We start from the raw sequence: 27813 nt of genomic DNA on the forward strand, positions 1-27813 counted from the left end.
CACTTATCTCGACTCTCTCAAGACGCTTCGCCAGCGCGGTATCGCGCCCCGACCTTAGTTAAAAGCCATAAGGCTCGCAACCAGGGAGGTCAGGCCACGCGCCGAATCGCACCCTCCAGACCGCGCGAAGAAAAAGGCAGCACGTAACACACGGCTCACGAGGGCTTTCATTCTGAGGACCTGCTAGGTCACCTCGCCGATATCTGCTCTTCTTTTCTCTTGACCACGTAATACACGCCGGGTTTTTCTTCCCTCGTGGGCGCAGCTTTACATTGCTTTGGCTTCCGCTTAAGTGACCCGCTGAAAGTAATTGTCATTTTTTAAGAGTATTTTCAATGGCTAGAAGGAGAGGGCATTGCTGCTTGGCACGAACGACGTTTTCTGCCGGAGTGTTCGCACCGGCAGCGTTCCATGTGTTGCTACTGGCGTACTCCACTGGCCAAGTTCAAGCTGCCGCCGTGATCCCATCTCCGGCATCCGAGATGTCGACGACGGAGCAGGCGACCGGTGAGTGTTTCTTGACAGGAAACCCTATACTCTCTTATATTTGCAAGTCAGGCAGTGACTCTCGTGGCTTTCCCCAGTAGAGAGGCGACGCTGAAACCTTAAGAAGCACGCGTCTGACATGATGTAGGCACACGTGTTCTTCACGTGTTTCTTCAACGGGATAAAGTTGTTCACTGGGTAAATGTAAATTGCTTTGTGAGCAACTGAAAATAGACGCTACCTCAACAGCACGCGAGATATGTAATATATTTTGGATATATTTCCTACATGTTAGAAAAACGGCGCAATGGGAGCGTGCAATGGGCAATATTTATTTGTAAGGAACATTGAATTAGCGCTGCCACTGCTATGTTAAGGATGTTTATATGCTGACGAGAAACCAGATTTTTGAAAACCTTGTATGATGCTAGGCGCTGTAATCAAATGAAAAACCTTGACGCTGTTATACACGGAAGTATTTTTAAATGTGCTTCTTTTGTGCGGATTTCGTAGTGAAATCCGCACTGTGGGAAAAAAAGAACATGTAGAGCACTGCTGACAAAATGAATCACATTTAACGTGAAGTGCTCTAAGCATTTATGAGTCAGTGTACCTTATTTCTTTTCAGCATTTTTATTTCTATAGCCTATAAACTTCATGCAAACAGAAAAAAGGCATTCGTTATTACGACGGAGGAAACATGACACGAGCCGTCCGAAATAGAATAATAAATTGCCTAGCATATGGTGGTGGTACATGGTGGGGGTTGTTGGTCTGTGGGATCAGGCGGGGTTAGCCTGGCTGGATATGCCGCTAGTTGCTCCGCCCATACCTATCATGCATTTATTCTGCATAGATTCAATATACCTAAAAAGAGCGAAACCCTCTATTCTCATAATCAGTGGCCCCTATATTCCCTTGCACAGCCTGAACCAACAAACAAGTCGTTTATCGAAACCTTCCGCGGAATATATATGTATTAGCAGTTGGGTATTTCACTGCATGTTGGCAGAACTTTATTCCCAAAAGGTTGCTTCAAACTTAAGTCTAGAAATACTTTATGGACCTATTACGTGCAACACTGCGACAGTGCAAGTGGAGCTTCAATTATTTTTTTCTTTAACAACGCCTTCGATCAAGAAATGCATTGACATCTCTCCCAACAACAAAATTATTTTAACCTCTGAAGTGTGCCACAAATCTTCGCACAATGCGTTTTTACCTACCAGAATTGTACGTAGGCCAGGCTACAGGCGATATGAATTAAAATCATTCTGACATGCTGTTTCGAACTTCGAAATCACACAAGAACAGCAGGCGTCGAACTTGTATCCGGGTAAATATGCCTGTGCAATAAGGTGCAAAAAAGTTGAGTTAGCACACCAAAGTATGGGCAATAGGTCCCTCAACTAAATGTAAAACTCTTGTGACACCTGTTTTTTAACTATGCTGATATACCTAGTTTCTAGCGAAATTGGAGAAACCAGTATAATCATACTCACACACTAACCCAATTTAAAGATTGTTTCGCCATTTTATAAGCAGGGCATATTAACAGCAAGCGCACTTTTTGCGTTCTTTTACCACGTGTTTTGTGGACGTTGCTTACCTGAAATTAAACCCTGTTGGTTTCAAATTCTTCAATCCGACTACGAGGAATCAGCATTCCTTATTTCATTAAATTTTTAATGCAAAGCTTTCTAGCTCTACCAGCCAGCGGTTCTTTCGTGGCATGCGGGACAACAAACGCCCAACGCACCGGAGGCGGCGACGGGGGGGGAGGGGGGCGAAGGGTTTCACTCACGGAGCACACTGTAGATTGCGCGGCGAATTACCCAGCGTTCCCCGCGCGGAAGTTCCTGCTCGCCGGTGGTGGCGTCGGCGGTACGGCTTTGTCGTCTGCTATAGCGATGGTTGTTTTGGGCCTGTTCTGGCGCAGCTTCCCGTCCATTGAGCGCTGCCTTTGCACGGCTTGATTCACTTCTTCGACAGCACCTCCAGGGTAACCGGCACCCGACGGAATTAAGTATTTGTACGACAAACATACGTTTAGTATTTGTCTGCAGGGCGGGAAAACCAAATGTAAAAACCATATACAGATATCTGACCGCTAGAGAAACGCTACCTATTGCGTACTGCTTGTTACTAATGGGGCTCCGTTTTCTAAATTGGTGAATGCCATTTTAGTTGTGTTTTGAATGTAGCAACTGGTTTTGATTAATAACGATTATAAAAGTTCCCTCAGCTTTTTCCCAATTCTCAAACTTACTAAACTAACTAGTTTAAATTGGTATAATTGGGAATCACTAAGCTCACATGCCGAATTGTTTCGGTGTCTGTGCTTGGGTCGCGCGGTGGTGTAGCCCCAAGCTAACACATCAGGATGGCTAGTTTCCGTGGTCTCACCCTTCGAAAGACGCTCCTCTCCGTTTTCTTTATACAGACTCAAAGCGGTGGCGTCCGTCGCACAAGCCCGGCCATGGCCGACGCCGCTGCTGTGTTCGGGGTGCCGCTACCGCGAATTCCAGTAACGGCTGCCACAATCTCTGGTTTCAGTCTTTGTAGAGCCATGTGTGTGTGAATTCAAGTGATGTCGCATCGGCAACTGTTGGGGGTGTCTTATAACTCTTTGCTTTCCAACCACCTTCACAGCCTGGATTGGAGCAATTTTTTTTTCCTGTAGTACTAACGTGTAATCTCTTTACACTCACAGCTGTTCGAAGTGAATGCTCTTAATGCTACAAAAGACGTTGTCGCAACCATTTTTAGCGCGACAAATATAAGAAATGAAACGTCTGTCCGAGGCAACTTAGCACAGGTGATTGTGGAAGCATTCATGTGTCATTAAACACCCATGACGCTTTCTTTCCACCTCGCGTTCTCGATGGGCTTCGTAATCTTGCTACTTGAGATGCTTTGCTTCAAGATCTCCCTTAACGCTCTCGTGCGGCTTTGACCTGTGTCCTACGAGTAGCCTCCGTTCCTTCAGCCCTGTAATAGGCGAGATGCTGCTCGGCTGTTCGTTTGTTTTGCTGTGTTATTTCGCCACCTTCATCTGTCTGGTTGTGAGGCCTACGGCCACCTCTCGCTACTTCCGTAGTTAAGCTAGCGTTATAGAACGCCGATGCCCATTTATCGTTCGATAGGTCACTTATTGCTTTTACAAGAAATGTATCCAAACCAGCTTAGAATAACACGTCTTCTGTACTAGTTAAACTCATGAATTCAAGCACCTCGACCACAGTACGTTGCAACAATCACTTCCGCACCCAAACCTGACAGGCTATTCACCGCGTGCCCGAGTGGCAAAAAATGACAAAGCTGACAGTGCGAATCGTCTAACCATGCGCGTATCAGTCCAGAAACACGCGTGGCGGAGCTCTGTTTATCTGCGTTATAAAGGTCGACGCATTCAACAGAATGCCCCGGTCAAGGTCGGCTGATTCAGCGTCGGAATCGTGGGACAGAACACGATCTCTGTGGGAGTAATGCGGCCTCCGAAACATGATGTGGCGGTCAATGAACATGCATATTGCATGTACATTCATCTGGACTGCGCACAAAGCTTCAGTGTCACTGGAGTGTGTCAACTAGGAGCTATATGCAGTGATTACAAAGCGGCCCTTTCACGCCGAGCGACTGCAGCTAAACATTGCTCCACTGCTGAGTCAGCTGAATGAAGTGTGCTCCTTGTTATCCTATGATCAATGTGGCGGAGAATATCTGCTTATCCATCCTGGAAACCATTCATATACAAAATGCCTGGGTGACATGCAAAAATCATATGGCCAGCCTATCCTTGACAGTAATTTTGATTTTGGCGAACACCGCTCTGTGTAGCTTTATACGGCTTTTTTTCACTCTTGCTGTACTCTGCACAAGGATTGACAGAAGGTTATTATCTCCTTTTTTTAGTTAAACATTTTTATGATAGGAAATTCTCGTTTTGGACTTGGTCGAGAGCACAAAAATTAGGCCGAATTCAGCCTATTAGATGTACTGGAAGCGCTAAACCAGTTGACAATGGTAAAATCAAATCAAATGGTTCCCAAGAATGTGACAAAACTGAATCTACATCTCTAAACGAAAATGACGTTACCAAAATTTCTATAAAAATTGCGTGCAAGAAATCTTCTCCAGCAAAACGTTGGACGATTACACAAGGAGGGGCTTCCAGTAGATCTACGTGCAGCTATGTCGCAATGAACTTTCTCTGTGGCAATGGCATCGGAGTGTTGTATAATCATTTCAGGTGATAATAATAAGGAACACGATTCTCGCCTTAGAATTATTCGCATCACATCGAGTTGAAGACCATCGAGGGCGCGAATGGTTTAAGGACCGGGCGACTATAATGGCTTAAGGAGCGGCTAGGCCTTTATGAAACTTCCAAGAGGACGGGATGGAGCGCCGGCAAACATTTGTTCACACGAAAAATGAGTAGTGGGAAAATTCACTACAGACACCACTTTCAAAATGATGGTAATCCCCGCCATCATGATGTGTTGTTCAAATGCCTTTCCAAGCACAATTTTTGATGCATTTAGTTCGAGGCGTTACCATTCTTCTCCTATTTTTAGTCACCACCCTTGGAAGCCATTTACTTCCACTGGTGGCCCATTGATTATCAGTTGTCCACTGGACATCACCATTGAATGCAATATCTTTCTCTTTATTTGAGTTGCGATATCTTCCATCCAAGTTTGCCCTCTATTCAAAGGCACTCGGTTCGTATCTCTAAGGGCCACTCTTATCATTATTATCTCCGTGAGCCGTTGAAAGAGATGCTGTAATCAAAAGGAGGGTATCTTTTATTACGTACAGCAGGAGGGGGTATCGGTGGAAGACCACTTACTAAACTTCCACCAAGTGGACATCACCCCATTGGAAACGGCCGCAAAGTGCATGACCTCTTTATTGCAAACAGGCCCTTGTCGGTTGTATGGGCACATTCGAACTCTGCCATTACTGCTATGTCAGTGGAAACTATAACGCACAGGATATTCAGTTTGCCTAAAGGGAGTACACACTAACTTTGTAAAATACTGACCACTCAAGAGAAAGAAAACTTAGGGAGAATTTTGCAGAGTTATTAGGGTTCAAGAGGACCTTGGCAGGTAATTTGTAACTAGAAGGGAATACTGGATTACCAACTGCGATCCTGCAACCACGCTCTATGTTGTGACCCCGAGACAAACAATTGATCAACGCAGAAAAAAAAGACTTGTTGGCAAAGGAGTCTTCACGCGAGCGCTTTGTACTCTTGGTGGCTTTTTTACCCTCGTCTTGCATATTCCTTGATAGCTTTTTATTATCCCAAGGCAAACATTTTGTTCCACCACTATAATTTAGCGCATATTCTGCAGGAAACATCATCGTCAGAATTGTTAAGACTAGGATGGTATGGTCTGCCGTTGCCCGACCCCACAAATCTAGTAGATCTCCCTGTAACGCACATTGTAATGCACATTATGGTCAGGTAGTCAAACAAATAAGAGTGCTAGGAAATTTCGAGAACACAATTTGCTCCTGCATGTAATGTCCCAAGATACACCTATTTTTTCACGAATAATGCTCTAGAGAAAAGTTTGTTTCACGTCACAACAAATTCAGCGTATTTTTCGGCCGTTTTCCTCAGATATACACAACTTCCTTGAAACTTTAAGATGGCAATTTAAAACTTCGGTACCCTACTAGGGATGATTTAGAAGAGATTTAACACCATTTGGAGGAACTCGAAAAATTATTTGCATTTTCATTATTAAAAATTCCGAGCCATGTGTTATCACACTGACGCTTGAAGAAACGCTGGGATGAAAATTAAACGGTATTTGCCCAGGCATAACCGTTATGTTATGGGTATAAATTATTCACTGTGCCTTGTACAAGCACTTTTTCCGGCAGTGTGTGTGTGTGTGTGCTTTCTTTTGTTTCTGTGGACCTCGTCTGCGGCTGCGAAATGGACCTAAAAACGCAAATAATATTGGCCTACATAAGTCCAGCTGTCAATAGCTTAACTAGACATCAATATTTCAAAATAGAAATTCTGCAGAATTATGGCCATATTTCAACACCTTTATCGGCTAGAATATAATGACATTTGCAGAGCACGTTTTTTAGCTGGAAAGCTTTCAGACATTCTGGCCTGGTTGAGCGTTTCTTCTTTTCACCGTTGGTAAAGTAGCCGCACGGATACCTCAAACGTCCAGTAAATCATAAGTCGCAGTTTAAATGTGGGTGATTGTCCAGAATCGCCGCCCGTAAATGTTCCTGTTTTATCGTTTTATTGTGGCAACATCTTATAGCCACTACAAAATTTTCACAGCTAATCTTTAGGGAACTGTAGACATCTCTAAACCACAGGTTTATCTTGCTTCGATTTCGACTTATTACGAACCATAAAATTCAATTCATTTGATACATTTCAACCACTATGCCTAATTTCAAAATGTAGGGTTGGATGTAGACATAAACATTTCCCAGTCGTTTTTACTCTGAGCATAAAGTTGGTAAAATTGGCGCACATTTCGCTAGTGGTGTAAGGCTGGAGGAACAGCAGAGCTGCGAGCCGACCTAGCTTATCCGCACGCTGACAGCGGATGCAAGGAGAGAGATAGAGCAGCCGTACGCCAGCACTGCAAAGTCGTTTTTGACGGCACTGTAAAGCAAACACCGATAGGAATGTACAGGGATTTATTCAGTTGCAGTCGTGTCCATCCCTTCCGTCTTCGTCGTCCGACGGCACAGCCAAGTAGGGCAAATCCTCTTGTAGTGCGTCCTCACACAGAGTTTCGTGCTAATCTATACTAGAGGGAAATCTGGCGCCACTGTCTGAGGGAGCCGCGATTCGGCGGGCGTTTCGTCATGTAACGCGCAGGCACGTTGCACTTGTCCTTGGCTTGGCTCATGAACAGGCTGAAAAGTTGGCTCTGGCTACAAAAAAGCAACAATATTACTGTGGAAGGTTCGTCAAATTTGTTTTGTTATTATAAAATTGAACCTCCAAAGAGAATAATTTGTTAGTGATTTTGTTGAAGCTTCATGCACAATGAACAGGAAAAAAATGTTACCCTTTTTTGTTGATGTCGGCTTCCAGACAAAAAAAATTCCCTCGCACTTCCCCGAGGGGGACAGTGTGTAAATGCGAATGCACGGTTGTTGATTGCGCGATTACGGTGGATATCGTGATCTTGGAGTGGAGAGGAGGCGCCCAACACCCGCAGTCACTGAGCGGAGAGAGGAGGAGGAGAGTAGCGCCCGCCGTTACGGCGAGGGCTACACGAGCGCCCTCACGCGTCGGAATGCGGAGCGCCCGCTACGCGAGCGAGAGCTCTCCCGCCCGAAGTGGAGAGGAGGCGCCCAACACCCGCAGTCACTGAGCGGAGAGAGGAGGAGGAGAGTAGCGCGCGCCCATCTCCCCCCGTTGCTAGGGAAGACGAGGAGGAAGACGAGGAGCGCGCGCACCCGCAGCTGTTGCTATGCGGGCGACGGCGGCGGACGATTCAGGCTCGCTTAAGAAGTGCATTCGCACTTAAAAGAAGCTATAGGGCTAGCTAAGCCAAGTAAGCCAGGAACCTCGCTAGCGGCAATGGCGCCACCCACGGCGGCCCGCGACTGCAGCGACAGATTTACCTCTAGTATATATTAGTATAAAACTCTATGCGTCCTCGCCTCGGTACACATCCACTTCTTCGTCAACTGGTGCGGTGGAAATTTGCTTGTACCGATTCAAGCCACGAAATGACTGTTCAGCAGATATAATGAACTGCAGAAAAACAGTTGCTGTTTAAGTAGGTACCGGTTCCTTTTGTTCAAGCAACTCCATGATGAACGTAGGAAATGGGGGGAAAACTACACAATCAAGGCAAGTAAACGGATGCTATACAGCACAAATCAAATTTCACGATAACCCCCCCCCCCCCCAACTTTGACATTGACTCATCCTTGACATCCAACAAAAGGGATCGGCATCCTAAAGTGTGGGCATACTTAGGTAGCAAGTTAATATAGGCGACAATATGGGCAATCTAATGCACACAACAATATGGTCGTCCCCCAACGTAACGCTTGCAGCAGTTGCTCAAGATCATAATAGTGGTTCCTACTAGAACGATTATTATTATAATTCCAGGGTAATTATTAGGGCCCGTTCACACTTGTGACTGGAGGGACAAAATAGAGGCGATTTCTGTCGCTCCAGCCACCCACCATCGTTCCTGTGGCATCGCTCAAGCAGCTGTTACCTACAGGTCTCGACCAATTCTTGTCGACGTGACACCTGCGACTTAGCAATGCGAGAAGAGTGCGCAAATTTGCGTCGCTTTTGTCGCTCCAGTCGTAAGTGTGAGAGGGACTTTACAATGACGGCTGATTTTATACGGCGACGACAATCATATGATCACGATCTTGACGATAAGCATGAAAGCTGCTATTGGTGCTTCAAGTATACAACTGTAGCGATTTCCAACGGCAATTTAGAAGGCGTACCGAGAGGGTGTATTTCTGATGCAGGCTTACACGAAAATCACCTGCGCGTAGGAAATCTCGGCGCATATAGAATATATCCAGCGGCTCAAAGCAATCCATCGCCGTCCACTAATAAAAGCCTTATACAGGAGTGTAGACTTTTGACACCACCCCAGCGATTGTACTGAATATGAATTTTGGAGGCACCGGCCAGTTGAGCTTGTGAACACCGACACTGTATGACGCTATTTGTCTAATCAAACATGATACAATTAGGCTTCACATGATGTATTTGAAACGGACAAAATTTGATTATCTCCTTTTGACTTCCATCATGAAAACCACGTCTGTGAAACGGCAACCCCAAACTCAGAGCTTGCTTATTTAGGCAATACCAGTTTCCTATCACGCGCCAATGCGCAGGCTGAAAAAACGGTTTGTTTTCGACCTATATTTCTTAACATTTCTTAATGTTCGCTACCATTCACCTAATACGCGTATCAGGTGCTTTTTTCTTGAAATTCCAAAAATGTACGCAATACATTTACACGTACGTTTTGTTCCAAATAGTACGTGTAAATGCTCTGTGTACATTTTTGGTATAATCCGCGAACTTGGAAAGTAGCGTTTGTAATTAGGGCGGAGTTATTTCTATACGGTGCACTGGGGGACTCCATCTGTGTGTTGTTTTTTTAATTCTTCGCTATCGAAGTTACCGCGCCATTAAGCGCGAAAGGGACCAAAACCGATAAGATAAAAACGTGAACATAATATAATAACCGCAAAATTTTTAGCCAGGATGAGTGCCTCCGACAGCATCGTCCAAATGCCCGCAGCTACATTGAGCAGCGCCCTAGGGGAGCCGCTGTATTGCCTAACAGCATGACACTTGTCGCTAGGAGAGCAGGAAGGCCTAAGGACTTCTTAAGAATTAAAAGCTCCAATTAGCGAAAAAACTTTCCTTGCTTTTCTCGTTGTCCGGTATGGAAAATGGCCCCGCTGTCAAGACCAAAGAATTACACGTGTGATCCGATGGAATTTGTACCCCGGATATGCACAGTTACCAGCCCTGCGCTTTTCAGACTGTGCTATCTCCGCACGTTTACAGCGCAGAACAAAGTTGTTGTCGTGATTGTTTCTTTGTTTGTTGCATGCGCACGTACACGCACACGCACACGCACACACACACACACACACACACACACACGCATGCACACACACACACTTAAGTGTTGGCGAGGAATCGGCAGGTTTGAAAGGTAGTATTCACGTTTTACAAACTTCACAAAAGTATGCATTGAAATAAAAACCACTTACATAACCACTGTTCTGGCGCGCTTTTTCCCAGCTTGCCTTGCACCATTAACATCCAACCATCATCACCATAAACTGTGTAGAATAGTACGCGACGCGTGACACCTGAACGTGGTGGCACATGAGTAGAACACGTTAAACCCAGCCACGCAGAACCCTGATTCCCAGGAAGCTGTGGCACGTGACAGTCTGCTTGCTGACGTAATTCGTGCTGTACGACGAAAAAACTAAAGCGTAGAAAGAGACCACACACGGCACAGAACGACAAAAAGCCGGTAGAAATTATTTGCACCAGAAGGTAAACAAACAAAAGCGAAGAAAGAAATACAAAGACGCTGTACCAGTAAACAAGTTGTTAGTAAGCATCGACAGGCATTCGCCTTCACCGCACATAAGGAGACTTTTGAGTCCGCAGAGTTTTTCTTTTTGCAGGAGATGTTGATTGTAACGGCGACCTTGTTCATACAGTGGAGCCGGAGAATTTGTAAGAGTGAGCGTGTGATAAACCAGCGCAGCTGGCCAGCGATATCTCACGACAGTCGCCAGCCCAAATTGTGACACTGTGCGCGCACGCAATCCTGCTTATCAGCAAGATAGCGTAGTAAGTTATGCAACTGACGTCAGCCTCACAGCCAATTACTGGAGATTATAATCGTGAATTTTGGCACATGGTTATCAGTAAATATCGCTGGTAGTACCACGCCGTGGCATCTGGCGTCTTCACCGTCTTACACATTTTCACTGCAGAAAGCCTAATCCTGTTCAACTCAGTTTGAAGCACACGCACACGCTAATATGAATGGCTAGTTTCACAACAAAGCGCCACTTTAAATCAGTTCGCTTAGTCATGAGTAACTGCCCTTCATAGGCGGCTATTTCAAAAGAATTGCAACATATTTTAAAACTTTTCATCATCTATAATGCTTTCTGAATGTAATCAACAAGCGCATCTAGTGGTTAGGGTAGGAAGTCAGAAAGTTCCCAGCAAAGTACTACTGCCCATTTCGATCAGATAACACCGAAACTTGATTAAAATGTTTCGTCTTTTTTTCGATCTGGGCATTGTTTGCAGTCTCGAATGACGTGATTTAAGCGATGTCGTGGCTATTGGGCATGTTGCTTTAAGCTGCAGCAAATAAAGCATTCCACGCCACTTTAAAATCGCAACAAAAGCAAAGAAGAAACTTGAAGACGTACCAGATGTGACAAGAACATGACGCAGTGTCGCACCGTGCTTGCGATAACTGTAGCTTTCATAGTGCTTCCAGGTTTGGGAAAAGTAGTGGAAGCGTTTGTCGATGGTTTTTCAGTGTCCCTTTAATTGTGGCAACTTAGAACTACAATTGAGCGAGTATCTCTATTCCGGCCTGTCTAGAAAGAAAGCGAGACAGGAGCGCAACACATACTGAAGTGTTTATTTATCCTTGTCGTATAACTGAACCCCTTGCTACTTCATATGTGACATCACAGTAACGTAAAAGTTATTGAGCGCTAGAAGAAACACGGCATTTGAATGTGCAACGGGGAGAGAGCGCATTCAGTCACACATATCTAAACAGATTCTCTCTTGCATACGTGCTTCTCCGAGAGGTCATCGTGTAACTTTCACGTATTTGTATGGATTGTTTGAGCTAAAGTTCAGCGAAATATATGCCAGCTGTAGCAACATCGCATCCGTCATGCGCTCTTATCACCTAGGCACGCACCCAAAGTAGTTTAAAGGTACCCCCACAGGCTGAATCCTTCATAGAAGCATGCAAGTGCTTCTGCTCAAATTACAATAATATTGCCCTGACAATATCTGGCACAACACGCATATCCTGCTTTCTAGGTCCAACAGGTACAATGTGTCGTCGTGTTCCACCGCGGTCTCTCTGTTCCGCAGACGCAGCCGCACAGGCCCTCTGCGGGCGTCCCTCGGTAGAGCCACAACTGGAGCCCGAAGACCGAATCATGGGCGGCCAGCCTGCAGTTCCAGGCTCGTGGCCCTGGCACGTGGCCCTTCACAAGCACACAACGGGACACAGCTGTGGCGGCGCACTCATCACCAACCGACACATTATAACGGCTGCCCACTGCGTCTGGTGAGATAATCTCCCGGTCGTGAATGACGTGCCCGGTCTTTGGGGCGACCTAGCGCATACACCCCTACGAGGGCCTTGAAGCCACCATTTGTATTTCGGCCAAATAGGCACAGGCTGAGGCACATATACGCCTTTAGGTGCATAAACAGAAAAACAGCGTACAGTCATGGACAAATTGAATGCGGACACAAAAACATTAACCAGAACACGCAAAATCAACAAATACAGTTCGTGGAGGGCCCAAAATTGTGCACTGTCGGTTTAATTGCAAAGCCGCATTTAGAAACTTTATTACCATAATTAAGCCACGGGACAATATGACTTCATGCCAAGAAATCGCCTTATTTGTGTATTCTGCTTCACATTTTTGTGATCGCATTGCTTTTGTTCATGACTATGCAAAGAGGCGCAAGACGAGAAAGCAGGCAACTCTGATGGCCCCTGAAAGTTTATATCCTGAAACGTGGGTTTTTACATCAGTGGATAAGATATGACGTTTTGTACTAGATGTGGCAAAGCATCGCCGACCGATTCGCGCACACGTGGCTCGGAAAATTGTCGAACTCTCATCATATATACGGCTGCATTAAGCCAGCTAATGTTCAAAGATTGGCTATGGCTTCAGACCTGGTTTTCTTTCGGCAAAATGTTATTTTAGGAAATATTTAGTACACAGTTTTGACGCCTTCAGCCGCACGTTATATCTCCTTCCGTGTTCGCTTAACCACCTCTCACTAAGTTTTGTGGCATTATATCACATGTACTATGGCATACTTTCATAAAGCAAACAACTAGTAATTAGTTTCGTCCTCGCATGACGTCAACTGCAAGAACTAACGAAATTTATTAGAATACACTGTCACCAGTTTCTTTCATTCGCACTTACCTTGATAAAACGGCATTCCATGCTGTTTAATTTATTTGGCAATGTTTGTGCCTGTATATTTGTAATGGCCAGGCTCAGGCTTTTGTTGAACCTGGACGTCTTTGATGTAGACATCTCTCTCCCTCTATATCGAGGAACCATAGTGCATAGCAACTCGGCGGGTCTGTCAGTTCAGGAAATATTTTTCTTTGCCGCCAAAAAAAAACCGTCTTTTTAAAGCGAAGCTTCCAGCCTCTCACTGCCGTCGTCTGTACTTCACCCAAACCCACTGCATGAACACCAAATTTCTTTGACAGTTTTGGTGGTCGTGGGGGAAGTGACGAAAATTTTAATCGATTCCCGTAGTCGGAAGAGAACCTGGGTTCGTCACGTTATGAAGCAGGCGTCTATTCGACTACGGAATTCCGGCTCGGTCGAGGCAGTTTGGATATGTAGAGGGGTCACAGACATACAAAGTTAAAAAAATGCATCTTCCCGTCCAACGACGACTCAGGTTCAAAGTGAGGGAAAGCTACAAAATGTGTTTATCAATAAAGCACTAGAGAGCGTAATCGCAGTGCAGTAAACCTTCCGATAGAAAATACCTTATGTGTGTGGTAAGGTGGTGTGATGCGGGTCTGCTCGTCTCTGGGTTGGTTTGTTTGGTGTTGGACTTGATCTTGGAAAGCTTCGCGTTCCCCCATCGTTATTGATTTGATGGAGAGCAGTTCATTTTTAATCATAAACTCTTCCAGAATACGTGAGATCAGAGGTCTTTCTTCGCTTGATAATTACTGACACCTACCATTGTCCGCTTTCGAATCATTATATCGCATTGCTTCGTGCTCCTGCGGGAGTTTCCATCTTAGTGTTTTTTCTCAGGGCGCCTCAGCCGGGCCAGCAGTACATCAAGGTTCACTTGGGTGCCCACAGCCGGGACGCTGTCCAGGGAAGTGAGATGTGGGAGGAAGTCGAAGAGATCTGCGCACATTCAAGCTTCAAGCACAACCGGAAAACAGTGAGCTATTCGGCACGAACGCTATGTGTTTTAAATGAACGTGTAGTGTAAGCAGGAGGGAATCAGCCCAAACATGCCGAAATCCGTATAAATTAGGGCACAAGATTGGAAGCCCCAGTCGAGTCGTGTACGCGTTTTGATGGTGATTTTTTTTCGCCTTTGCCCACGTCCCTTCTTCCAGTTCCGTATACGTAATGCAAAATATTTTTGTAGTGTTAGTTTTTTCAAGCATTGTGAAACGCAAATGTGAAAAAAGGCTCTGGGTTACACAAGTAAATGGAAGTTTTCCGTCTGCTCTCCAGTTTTTATCTCTTCTTTTGATTTCGTGGCTCTTGTTCGCGTTTTTTCGCCTAAATTAACACCTATTTCAAAGCATTCTTTAAGTTTGACAAATTCTTTAAGTTTGACAATTTGTTCTTTTCAACAATCCTCAAACTGTTGTTGCTTGTTTGTTTTCTAACTTAGGGCACGCGCTCACCGTACTGTATTTGCTCTGACATTGTATACGGTCAAAACAGGCACATTAGAGCACTGGAATTTTACGATGCCTGTGTAGTTCTGTTGAGTGCCTTCCCGCTCATCCATCACCTCCACCCCGTCGTTTTTTCACAGAGTTTCCGAGGTGATATTGCCATTCTGAAATTGAAGAACAAAATCAACTTCACCAACGTGGTCCATCCCGTGTGCCTGCCGGTGAGCTACGAAGAAATTGGTGATGGCTCTCACCTATACGTCACTGGACGGGGACTTACAGGCCGTGAGTAATCCTGCATAGAGCAGATAAATTTTAGCATGCCCGTTTTGTCGTTGTTTCGTGGCTTAGTGGACTAACGTGCATGCAGCCCGAATACGCAGAGAGGTAAAGTAGTCGGTGCTTTCGGGCACTTATGAGCCACATTCGTAACTTAATCCAAACTAGACGACGACACCAGTTAGGAATCGAGCCAGCTCCACCCACCCCCAGGCATATTGTGAGCGCTTACTTGTACACCTGTGAACTGCCCCACACTGTGCCCGTCCACCGTCTACCGGTGTGGTCAACCTCTCACCTGTCCATAACCATTACAATCATCAATTGTACATAATCATCATCACAGGTCGCTTGGATGTGGAATCGCGATCTGGAACCTAACGGACGGAACCGTTCGCTCTGCTGCCTCCCTGAGCGAAGCGTCCTGTCTCCTTACAATATTTACACTGAGAACTTCAGTATGAGAGACAGTACGAGCAAATAGCAAGGTAGAGTGAATTACGGCCTGCAAAACAAATAAAGGCGAATTACCGGCGCTGTATTCAAACAGTAGCATTTGGTGGGACGTTAGAACGTAAGGTTATGTTGATAAGTAACCATTAAAATAAAAAAGAAGCCACACCATACGATATCGCGACATAAAACAAAAAAGACAACCCAAGTTATGGGCATTACAGCTGTTGTACGCCTTTTCCTAAAAGCAGTTTCCATTGTTTATCCTCACTGACACGCTGAAATATTGTTCAAATCCGACCCACTTCGCAGCGCTGTGAGATTTATTAGCATCCAAGCTCTTTATGCTCACTTAAACAAGCGTGAGGATACGCAAGTTTGACTTATAACACGCATCAGCTACAAAATGACAATTTAGGCACTCGTTAAAGACAGCATGGTAATTTAAATTAACCCTTAGGTGTTCCAGTACGAGGCGCCGCAACAGCCTCGGTAGGCAGCGCATCAAAAATATTTTTCGGAGCCCAGCATGCTTTTGATTATCGAACCGCCTATTGTCCTGCATGTGAACAATACTTTACACAGGAATGAAAAAAAAAATCACCCATCGTAACTGCAGCAGCATCGTGGCGGAGTAGCAAAAGCACGCTGTTGGGCTTTACTTGCTTCCGCTCATTTGTTTCTCGAACAGAATTATTTCGTGTAAGCAAACGTTGGTGATTCGTTGCGGGGTGCATATTTCTCTATACGTTTAGGCATGAGAGAAACGCTCTCCACCATAATTCATCCTTAGTTCTGTCTTAAAGCGAGACGGCTACGCGAAAGAAACATCCTGCGGTATCGTGTACGCAGAAAATTCTTCCGGTGCAAACCCATGCGTGTGCGTGAAAAAATGGAGATGTAGCGGAGTTAGATATAACGGGGGCAGATATAGCGTGGTTTTGTAGATGACGTCGCTTCATAAGAAGGACGTGCTACTGGGCGAGTTGGCGTGAACTTTGCGACATGGTTTTAGCGTTAAAATGGATGAACACAAGACGTTAGAGCGTAAGGTTACATTGATAAGTATCCATTGAAGTAAAAAAGAGCAAATCCGTACGATATCGCGACATATAGCAAAAAAGACGACCCACGTGAAAGGAAGGCCCGCAAGAGGAGCGGACTAGCGCCTGTTCTGTCCTCTTTCTTGTGTTCGTCATTGTTTAGCGCTAAAAAAACCACGTCGCGACGTAGCTACACTCTCACATCTGCCGGCACTGGTGAGCGAGAACGGCGCGACAGAGACAGCAGCACTGAGTCTCTCTTGCAGGAGAGCGCGCGCGAAGCCAGATAAAACGCGAAGCAGAGCTGAAGCGACTACGCCGGGCAGAAGCGGCGGTTGTTAGATCGTAGCAGCGCCAACCTGGCAATGACACTGCAGCTTTTCTGGTTAACTACCTATGCGTATTTTTGCTTTTTGTGTGTCCCGCTGGCTGTTATGATGATTGATTGATTGTAGGGTTTAACGCGCGGACGCAACGCAGGCGATGGGGCGCGCCGTAGTGGAGTGCTCCGGATTAATTTTGACCACGTGGTGATCTTTAACGTGCGCCGAAGTCTAGTAAACACGGGCGTTTTTGCTTTGGCAGTGGCTATTTTGCCGGCAGCCGGCAGATTAGCCTGGGAGAAAAGTTGCCGGCAGTTCCTTCCCATTGGCTGGCACAGACCACGTGATTCTTCTGCCGGCGCATTTCCACGGGGGCTATTTTGCCGGCTGCCAGCACATTTTCAGGGTTGCTATTTTGCCGGCTGACGGCACATCAGCCCGTGAGAAAAATTGCCGGCAATTCCCAGGCAATGCTGCCCCTGGGCGCCAATTCTGTGGCAGCCGGAGATGTCAACTTTAACCTACTTTAACGTTGGGGACAAGTTTTCGAGCTTTGCCGAGCTTGAGGAGAAGAGTGATTGGTACTGTTCAATGAATTACGTCAAGTTATAGATATGAGTCGGCAAGATTGCGGTGGGCAGTTGAAGTTTGACTCAGCCCGACGCGAACTTTGACACTTTGATTACGGACAGTGAATGTTCCTTGGTGTTTCCTTTGTAGAATTTCAAGCAAAAGTCGCACAATAAAGAAATGATCAGCCAAAAAATCAAGATTGCATGGCTAGAATTCACCACGGTTTATTTCAATGCTATGAAATTTTAAACACGAACTTCAGTAAAAACATATATTTCTGCATGGAAATATGCAAAGCAGGCAGACGTCCAAAAACATCTAATTTTGCGTTCATATACCAAAGACAATCAGACAGATTAAAAACAGCGACTTATGCACAATCACCACACTGCCAAACTTTAGCTCTCGGCTGCTTGCTGCTACGCACACATCGCAAGTGGCAACAAGCACAAATCAAAGTGTCAAAGTTCGCGTCGGGCTGAGTCAAAGTTCGACATGCCCGCCGCAATCTTGCCTACTCGTATCTATAACTTGACGTAATTCATTGAACAGTACCAATCACTCTTCTCCTCAAGCTCGGCAAAGCTCGAAAATTTGTCCCCAACGTTAAAGCAGGTTAAAGTTGACATCACCGGCTGCAGCAGAATCGGCGCCCAGGGGCAGCGTTGCCGGAGAATTGCCAGCAACTTTTCTCACGGGCTAATGTGCCGGCTGCCGGCAAAATAGCAACCCTGAAAATGTGCCGGCAGCCGGCAAAATAGCCCCCATGGAAAAGAACCGGCAGAAGGATCACGTGGTCTGGGCCAGCCAATGGGAAGGGACTGCTGGTAACTTTTCTCCCAGGCTAATCTGCCGGCTGCCGGCAAAATAGCCACTGCCTTTTGCTTTTCGCCTACATCAGGCTATCATGATGAGCTGATACCGAAGACATAAATGGCATTTTTCCTGTGCTCCCAATTTCATTCATATATCGGCGATTCACTAGCAACATCAACGTTTGCATTGCACTCTTGTTGTTCTGCCCATTGCCCAGAATGCTTCCAAAAATCTGGGCCAAATGGTATGAAGGAAGCCGTAAAATCAAGTGCATAAAAAATAGCCTCGTTCTCACCGACATTGCTCGGTTGCTCATTCGTACATTGCTCAGCTTACTGGGGGAGTAAATAAGCATAATGATTAGAAAAGAAACCACCCAAGGAGTAAGAAGGTATTCTAGGGTACTTCAGGCATTTTCGTGCTCGCTTGTTTTGAGTATGTCTGACATTTGTGTCGTGTTAACAAACTGCTGCAGTGTGGAAGCGTAAATCGGCTATGGTCGCGGGACAGACTTCATTTACCGAAGTTGCGAAAATAGTTTTCTGCTCCCCTTTCACGTGCACCCTTGTCTGTACTTGGACCCATAGCTAACTGCCTCACGACCAGCCTTCCTAGTTTTCTAACCATTGATATCTGTGCCATAAGAGGCTAAACGAAAAATCTATAGGCGGAAAACTGCGCACAAGCTTTCTTTTTAAATTTTTTTGTTCTGTTCACCCATACGAGATATTCATACAAGCAGGAGATCCGAACCTATAATTTTCGCCAAAACCTACGTCCCTATGAGAAACAACATCAGCACGATTGTTATTTGATGTCATTCAGTGCAACGCTTCTCGGGTGCGTAAAAGCAAGAAGAGGAGAAAAAATGGGGAATGGAGAACATGAGCAAAATAAGCAAACTTTAGATCTACGAATTTTTTGCTCGCTACACAATTAAAAAAAAAGCACTGTTATTCCGTTATGATGATGAGCCAGTTTTTTCAACCATTTTGTAACCTGATTTTCGGACTACTCAAGACAAACTTCCGTTTATTATATTAAAATGCTGCGAAATTCACGTTCGATGTTTTATCTCGCAATCTTCCCCATCACTCTCATCCTATCTGTTTTGGTTCCTGCGAAGAAAGTGAGCTCGACATTGAGGACATCAGACGACGTTGTTGACACAAGCGTGGAGAAGGGTTTCACACAACCTTGATCTGATTCCCTAGTTAGAAATGGGGGCACGACATATTTGGCCTGTTTGCGACCTCATCGCCACACACTCAAGAGTAACAAAGATGCAAGGGTTGCCTCCATGGAATGCAACGAGACGTTTCAGTCCCGCCCAGTCTGATAGCGCGCTCCTCATCTTCGCGAATGGGTGCTAATGTAGCGGCTCCTAAAACAGGAATACGCCACAGGTTCACCCAAAACGTAGGATAGAAAGCAAACATTGTCAGCATGCGTTCCAAGCCCCTTACGTTGGCCATGAGCAAAACCGTCCGCACTAGAGGATCTTTTTATATTTGAGTGAGTGTTCTTGTTTTTACAGCTGACTGGGCAGAAGAACCCGATCCCTGAAGCAGCAATGTACTACTGTATACATGTATAATTTGGAAGTTGTAACTCTTAATTAAGTCGGTACAAGACATTTTACGCACATTCCTCTGCAGAAATTTATTCTGCAAAAGCAAGACTGCTGTCCATTATAAAAAAGAACTAACGCACCATAGGTGGGAACCGTTAGTATTTACAGCCTGATTTCAAAATAATTTCGCTATTTTCATTTTCTTTTGCCTGTTGAGTTGTAAAACTGGAGGCACGCTTCGTTCTAGGTAATGTTAAATATAATGAACACTCCTTAGAATTTTATAAAGGCGCCGTGGCTGCACAACGACTATTAGATTAGGTTCATACTAATGCAACTTTTTTTGGCATGTTGAAGACTTCATAGAAGGAAGATGGTTTCGCAGCAGAACGTTAGCGTGTGTAATACTGCTTGCAGCGATGCTTATTCAAGTGAGACACACGATTACAAGTGTTAGTTGGAATCGCAGTTTTGCCTTTTTATGGGAGAGCCTCTAAACACAAATTACTGCGCAGAAAGGTGAGAATTTTGCACAGCCACTGCATTATGGAATAGAATTGCAGCGACAAGCATCATGCGCATCCCCTGTATATCTCCTCACTCCGTGGCAGTTGCCCTTCTTGTGAGGCAAAGGAAGGCTTCTCAAAAATAATGCGTAAATGTACTACGTTGTACGGGCTGATAAACATATTACTAAGAGGTAGGTAACGAAATACTTTTAATGCAATGGGCACGCGTTACAACAAATAATTGCATAGCAATAAAAGCGGCGCCTAGTGCACTTATTACATCTGGAGCTTCTAACCATGTAAAAACACAAAAATATTTTTGAACACAAAGGAAGATACCAAATACTCACCTCCGAAATTAAATATTTTAAGGTTGAACGGTGTCTAGGACAAAGCTTATAACATACCTTGATTTACGTTATTTCCTTCTGCAGTCGAACCTCATTATAATGAATATTGATATGCCGAAATATCGGCTATAGCGAACTAAATATAAATGTGGTTGGTCACGCTTCATTTAAGTGACACGTATCCTTTTTATAACGAAACCGGAACCGCCATAGCCGAGCGCGATATCGGCTATAAGAAAGAAATATTTGGTTGGCGCGGGGCTCCCAACTCGAAAGCTAGCTTTAAAAGCCAAAAAACATAATTAGAAGATAACTGTTTGTAAAACTGCAAATGCAGAAAAGGCCATTTTGTGCACTCACACTGCAGCAAAGTTCATCCTGCAGCGCTGTGAAAATCTTTGAGGCGAAGATCACGTCCTTCTTCAAATAATTACGAGTTCAGGCCTGCATTTTCAAACGAACTTTGATCTGTTGTTTCGGTCCATATAGTTTGAAATGCCACAAGGTGGCATGTAAGAATTACCTTGTTTATAGTGGCTTCGAAGCATAGAATAATGTGTTTTTGTATGGAGACTTTCGGCGACAGTCATTATGCCGATGTGTTAGAGCCGATTTTTATATCTACTGTTACAACGAATATCGAATATAAGGAACTAATTTACTGCCCCGATATTACTTCGCTATGACGAGGCTCGGCTCTACAAATATACGAATATTTCGCCGCATGGTAAGAAAAGAACTATCACTTGTGCCTTAGCTTGCCGAGAAGGAATTAAAAACCGCAATAACGGGAACAGTAAACGCACCACGTTTCCTTTATTTATGATCATGAATGAGCGCGATAAATAGGCTTTCACACGAACAGCTTCGTAACAAAAAGACAAATTATGTTAGTGATAACAGGAACATAATGAGTGATTGAACCATTCTTAACTCGCCATAATTGCCTATGACATTCATGGCAAAGTCAGAAAATCTCGCGAGAACTAAAGGAGCAAGTTAAACTTCCCGCGTTTCCCCGCCCTGAATAAGTGAAGTCAATAATTTTTTTCGCTATGTGACAACTGCTCCGTAAACATTTCGAGCTACTAAAAGTTGAGCCAAAAGCAGCTACTAGCTTTATCCGACAGCCGTTGCAGTCGGATGTTACTCTGCTCATTCTAGAGATTGTAGGTAAGATACCATCATGTGTTTCTAGAAAGAACTTCAAGATATTATTTCGCACGCTTCTGTCCTGAATAAAATTTGTTTGTAGACAGTAGGGGCATTCGCTGTGAATGGCTGGAAATTTAACTACGGCTTAAAAAATAAGCTTCACCCAGTAAGAATATTTAGCACTACTTTAATAACTGTAACGAAAGCCTGTTTGTGTTATTTTTCTGGGCAGTAACAGCAGGTTTTGTGCAGTAAGTAGAACCAGAATATCTTGTAACAGTATAGCACTTATATCTGTGTAACGTGCAGCTGACGTCACACAGTGTTTTGATATGAGCTCCTCAGCATGAGCTTGTTTCTGCGATGTATAAACTAAACAAAATTTGCTGGTTCAGTCAAGACTGAGGCTCCCTTTGGCAAATAAGGCCAGCAACGATGCAGATTCAGTATTGTGTTTGCGTAGCTGGAGCAGCTCAACTAGTTTTGTAGCCCTTAATTTCGTAAACATGAGGATTCCCTTAAAATTTACTTTGCGGGTTGGAAATACTTTTACTCCTCAGAGCTCCCACCTCCTTTTATCGTCAGGCAATTATAACGTAAATCACTCCTAAAGTTCTCCTTCTTTCCTGAAATTTTTTATTCTTCGTATTGCACCGCTCTCACCTGCAATTCTTAGCAGATGTACTTCAGGCATTAAACTACTCCTTTTTCTGCACTCGTGCGGGACATAGTAATGTTAGGGGAGGACACGATATTCCTACACCGTGGGGGAGGAAGGCGCAATATATTTACACTATTTACAAGGCATCCGCGACTGCCGCAGGATCCAACGTCAAAGCCGCTAGTATGAACCACTGAGGCCCACAATCAACCTTCGTCAATCAACAACCTTCGTAAACCTTCCTCTTTGTTAATCATCTGCTGGACGTCGATATTATATAGAGATAGAGGACTGAGAAGGGACATTGAATACCTTACTTGGGAAGTTCATCAGCGTGAGTCGTAGCCTTTCAAATGCACTGGCTTGCATATCAGCTCCAACCTCAGTTCAGCCCAGCTTGGCTTGATCAGACAAAAATATTGATATAAAGCTGTGATAAAACCAGTCACGTAGTTTTGCGACATTACAGTCATGGAATCCCCTTCACCTGCTGACAACCTCAGCAAGATGTAAAATTTTCAGTTCTGAATGTCAGCGAGTACTATCAGTTCATGGTGGTCGAGGGATGCATGCAGACATTAAACAGGGCAGGCGGATACTACATACCGATATTGCATACACGCTACGAGGTACCGAGAACCTTAAGTTGAACATTTCTCTGCGGCGTTTAGATAATCAACACAAAGTTCCACTGCTAAAAGTTACGCGTTTCACAATCGCGGCACCCTCGGCGGTTTTTATTTTTCTTTCCTTCTTTGGAATGCACCTCAAAAATTAAAAATGTATGACCGCCGTCATTCCCGCAATACGCTTTATTGCAAATATAATATTGAAGTACGGGAAAGTTTCCTGTTTGGCGTGATTACCTATCTTGTACTCGGCAGAAGAGACGAGCGGACACAACTTATAAATCCTGCCAAAAGGTGCGAGGTTGGAAGACAAATGTTCGCAGTATTCTCCCAAATATTCATGAACATAGTATGGTTGGCAAAGCAGAACTCACGAACAAATTGCCTTCGAAGAGTCACTTTAGCGGAAGCTATGTGCAGACACGATTGCACGCACACGTGCATGCCTAATGAAAGATATGAAAACGCGGGATTGACATATCCGCAACGCAGTTACATTACTAGTATACGGTAAGGTAATCTGCCCATTGCCTGTGCGGACATGCATACACAAGACACATTTTCCACGATCTTGGTTTTCCTCGTTTCAACGTGGTAACTTTGGCATAAAGTATGCCCCCGGAGGACCATCGTACTTGTAAAGCTGCATGTGAATAGCTATCACTACTACCACTGCTGGTTGCGGAACATTGAGGTACTGTTAGTTGATTTTTGTAGTATTGAAACTTCTGAATTTGCTCTATTATTGAGTGATTACCCTAGGGTTGTTTCACCAGTCTCAAACCCCGTGAATATTTTAAAAAAGTGGTTTTTCTAAATGCTTAGGGAACCTGCCTCCCTTTTTTGTGGCTAAGTCGATAAAATCAAACCACTGAAAACTTTTCTTGGGTAACTTATCACAGTTATTTCAATTGCCCTTCAGTACTGCTCTCACAGTCAATCATTTTTGTACAGAAGCGACGACAATATCGGCGCGCGATGCACCGAATTATTCCTGTTTTCGTTTTCCAACAGGTCCTGGCAAGACTGAAACCACAGACCTAAAACAAACTTTAACGAAAGCCATGAGCACAGAAGCGTGTCGAGACCACAGCGGCCGCAACGTTCCACCGACAATACTCTGTGGAGGACATGATTACGGGTCATCCTGCGATGTGAGTCAAAACGTGGTTCCTCGTCATGGTTTCGGCTGTCAGCCTTTTGTCTTTCGCGATGGGACGCTTATCGCGTCTCAATTTCTGTATGTAGATTTCTCCAAGTTGCTCACAATGATTTATAAAGATTCCAATATGAAATGTATTTGCTAGCAACTCTTAAAACATCGATGTAGCGACTCTACCAGACGGGACTTGCAACTCATTTTAAAAACACAATATACCGCGCTCGTGAATTATCCATTTCGGTGAACAATAGGCGACTAATCAAAACCCAAGCTGATTCTCGTAGCATATTATTTCGTGCAGCAATCCCTGTGTTTTAGTAAGTAGAAACTTTGAAGTGTACGCATAGCTGTTTTGTGCCTGTAAATTACGTGTATATCATTCCAAGCTGGGAGTATCGAAACAATTGCCGCCTGGCTCAGTACTGTGTTCGTCAAGTTCACTACAACCCAAATAACTATTGTTCATGGATTCCATTACGAAATTTAAGACTGTCTCAACTCCCGCCGGCATGGTTTTCTATCACCATTACGTCTTCTTTAGAATGGACAAGGTGCTATCCTGTTGTGAGTTCGGATAGTGTTACTGGGTTACTGGGATAGTGTTACTGGGGATGAGTGTTACTGGGAGAAGTAATTCGGGGCGCCAATAGCGTCGTCATTTGGGAGTACGCTATATACAACCCACCTACCGTTAACTTCTCCCACTGACAATACTATCATTGGGCGTTACCTTTGAACGATGAGATAGGAAGTACTCAGGGCAATGCCGTTGAGATGTAGTGTCAGCCGCGCTCTTCACCCTACAGTTTGCTTCAGAAAATAAATCTTGCATTGTAGCAAGACTTACCAGTTAGTACCAATTAGTGTTGCCAACTGGTGCTGTGCCAAATAGTACATTATTTATACAATAAGAAAGCGCAAACTAGCACGAAAGACTGTAATAAGCAAAGTGCAAGTGCTCTATCCAGGCGTCTTCAATCTCTGGATTTTCTCCTGGTGTGCAGTCTTTCATTAACAGCGGAGCTGTTTAAGCTTCAGCTTTCTCGCGTGCCGTTAGCAAAAAAAAATACCAAGCAAAAAAACTGCGCCGCCTGTAAAGGTTGTACCACCGCAGGTAGGGTATTATAACAGTGAAGATGGCCTTCGCGCCTGTTTCAGTTGAAGCACAAGTGGCATATGCGTAAGCGCACCCATTACTATAGCATTCAGAAGCGACAGCCTTTCTTTGGCTACTAAAACAGAAAACAAAATTATGCAGCTTACACTAGTGGTGCAACGTCGGGAAAAATGCGGGGCTGCGGGCCGACATAGCTTCTTCCCGCACAGTATCTGCTGTCAGAGTAGGAGGCACACTGGCCCAGCCTTGTAAATCATGCTAAACTTGGCCTGACGCCTTGATACTTGGCCTGGCTAAAGCCCGTACTACATGGAGCGATTTCGCCTGCGAATTCGCTGATGCGGCGCCGCTCGTGCGGCAAAACCACCTTTTTTCGTTGCAGCGGCAAAGTGCCAAACATTTGCAGCGGTCGAGCAAACGCCGCTCGTGCGGCGTGTGCGGCGTAGAGGGGCCGGACCTGCGGCCAATAGGAGCACAGCTCGGCACCACTTGCACGCTTGGAAACCAGATTACGTTACTTGTATGAGCGCGACAAAAGCGCGGGCACACCAAAACGTTTGTCTTCTCTGCTGTGTGTGCGTATATTGATAAAGAATTGGCGATTCTTATATAAAACCGCAAATAAACTTATATTTACCGCAAACCAGGCAGAAACAACTTGCCAAGAAAGTAAAATAAAACCAACCTTGTTAAAATCACAACAACCTTTGCTGGTGGCAAACTTAATTCAGTCTGCAAACAAGGCGCATCTGAAAGGCGAAAATCGCGGCGTTCGCAGGCCCCATGTAGACGACAATTCCAGGCATTGCAAACTTCGCAAGTGCGAATGTTCGTTCCAGCGGATTCGCAGGCGAAATTCGCTCCATGTAGAACGGGCTTAAGCAAGAAAACCACAAAACCTAACAAAACTTAGCGAAACCTAGCAAAAGTTATCAAAACTTCGCAAAACCGGAAGAAGCTAGGCCGACCCCTAGCTCCACTGTTCCTCCAGGCTTGCATTACTAGCGCAAGCTGCGCCATTTTCTTTAAATCTAGCCTACTCCATAATTACGAGATCTCACTTCTACTTTAAAATACAAATAATATAACACTTCGGACGTGTTACCATTTTACGCCATGACTGTTCATCCTAAGACTGTTCATGAACATGTTACGATGACACGCATGTTGTCACGGTACAAACAGTTATCACATCATCGTCAAACTGTTTTTACGCGAGCTAGAGGCAGACGCGTTTCTGCCTCCGTGCACCAAAAGGTTTCTCTTCTCTGCTCCCAATTATTTCGATTAGGCGAAGCCTAATAACTTTTCTTGCTAATAGCGGCAAATCCCAAAAAAAAACCTGCGAATTTACTTCTTTTTTAGGAGTTTGTAATCCCCATCCGCCCTGTCCGCTTAAGCCAACTGAAGCGTTGGGGTTTTCTGCATGGCGGGGGATGGTCGCCGGTGTCAAGGCGTTGACCGTGGTCAAGGCGTTGAACGCCTTCAAATAGGCTGAGACTTCTTCCGCACTAAATAGATGGTGCCAGTTAAACTGCCCCAGTTGCTGAATGGAAATATTAGACAAGCAAGTTATTCCTTCCACAAACTTCTTTCTTAAAACGTTACATATCCTTGGGATGTTTCCAATAACGAACTTATAGGTGGATTGAATGTCCAAAGAAATTACCTAACTACCAAATTTTGAGCTCGTTTTTTTAGCGTGCAGAAAATTACTACTCAAAAGCAGTTTCTAAGGGTGAAGCATTTTTGCACAAATCGTTCAAAGTTTTTCTACAGCCATTTAGTAAGAATCAGGAGCATCGATTTTCTTTAAAAGTGCGACCATTTGTTTGTTTCGAAGCGCGTTCATCATTCGTTCCTGTCATAGGTAAGTGCAAAGCAGTAAGGTTCAGTTTCTGACCATAACCTTGTTGAATGGTGCTCCGGATAAGGTGAAGGACTGCTTATCCCCTGTTCCTCAGCGTTGTAAGAGCAACAAATTTTGTGATGTTCATTTCGGTTTGTGCCGCACCCACCGTGCGTATACAAAAAACCTTGCACATGCATTTCCGTAAAGGCTTCTTATTGTTTTCAACATACTTTTCCGGCTTTATTCTCTCCCTAGGGTGACAGCGGAGGCCCCGTTGTGCACAGGAACAATGGAACGTGGACACTGCATGGCATCGTGGTGGGCGGGCCACAGCGGTGCGGCCAAGAAGATGAGCCGCTGTACTTCGCCAAGGTCTCTCACTATGTCCGAAATTTCATCGACGTCTACGTGAACGCCAAAACGAGCCGAAAGACATTACGCAAAATATGCAACTTCCTCTAGGTAGTGAAGATGGTGTTTTTGTTTATTCGTGCAATATTTGTGCGCGGCTTCGACGGGCATATGCATTTTTGTGTGTGAAGTGGTATTACATTTTTATGTTTAAAAAATCACCCGCATTCATTGCTAATAAAATCACCAACATCAGTCGAAA

At 44.7% G+C, this 27813-nt stretch overlaps 1 protein-coding gene across 1 annotated transcript; it reads left to right on the top strand.

The window, feature by feature from the left end:
- LOC144165303 (chymotrypsinogen A-like) lies at positions 1-27813 on the top strand. The gene is made up of 6 exons (XM_077695420.1): positions 1-507; positions 12152-12350; positions 14098-14233; positions 14846-14990; positions 24084-24223; positions 27456-27813. Exons 1-6 carry the CDS (start codon positions 336-338, stop codon positions 27660-27662), a joined length of 999 nt encoding a protein of 332 aa, XP_077551546.1. The 5' UTR covers positions 1-335; the 3' UTR covers positions 27663-27813.

This window comes from Haemaphysalis longicornis, unplaced genomic scaffold, assembly GCF_048455015.1.
Source record: "Haemaphysalis longicornis isolate Haplotype H1 unplaced genomic scaffold, Haemaphysalis longicornis Haplotype H1 scaffold_14, whole genome shotgun sequence".
Taxonomy (NCBI): Eukaryota; Metazoa; Arthropoda; class Arachnida; order Ixodida; family Ixodidae; genus Haemaphysalis; species Haemaphysalis longicornis.

Bases quoted from the DNA above. Each gene is read 5' to 3' on its own strand.
- LOC144165303 (XM_077695420.1), top strand. From the start codon at position 336: ATGGCTAGAAGGAGAGGGCATTGCTGCTTGGCACGAACGACGTTTTCT. The intron at 12,351-14,097 runs GTGAGATAATCT...GTTTTTTCTCAG, and splicing joins ACGGCTGCCCACTGCGTCTG to GGCGCCTCAGCCGGGCCAGC. The intron at 14,991-24,083 runs GTGAGTAATCCT...GTTTTCCAACAG, and splicing joins TGGACGGGGACTTACAGGCC to GTCCTGGCAAGACTGAAACC.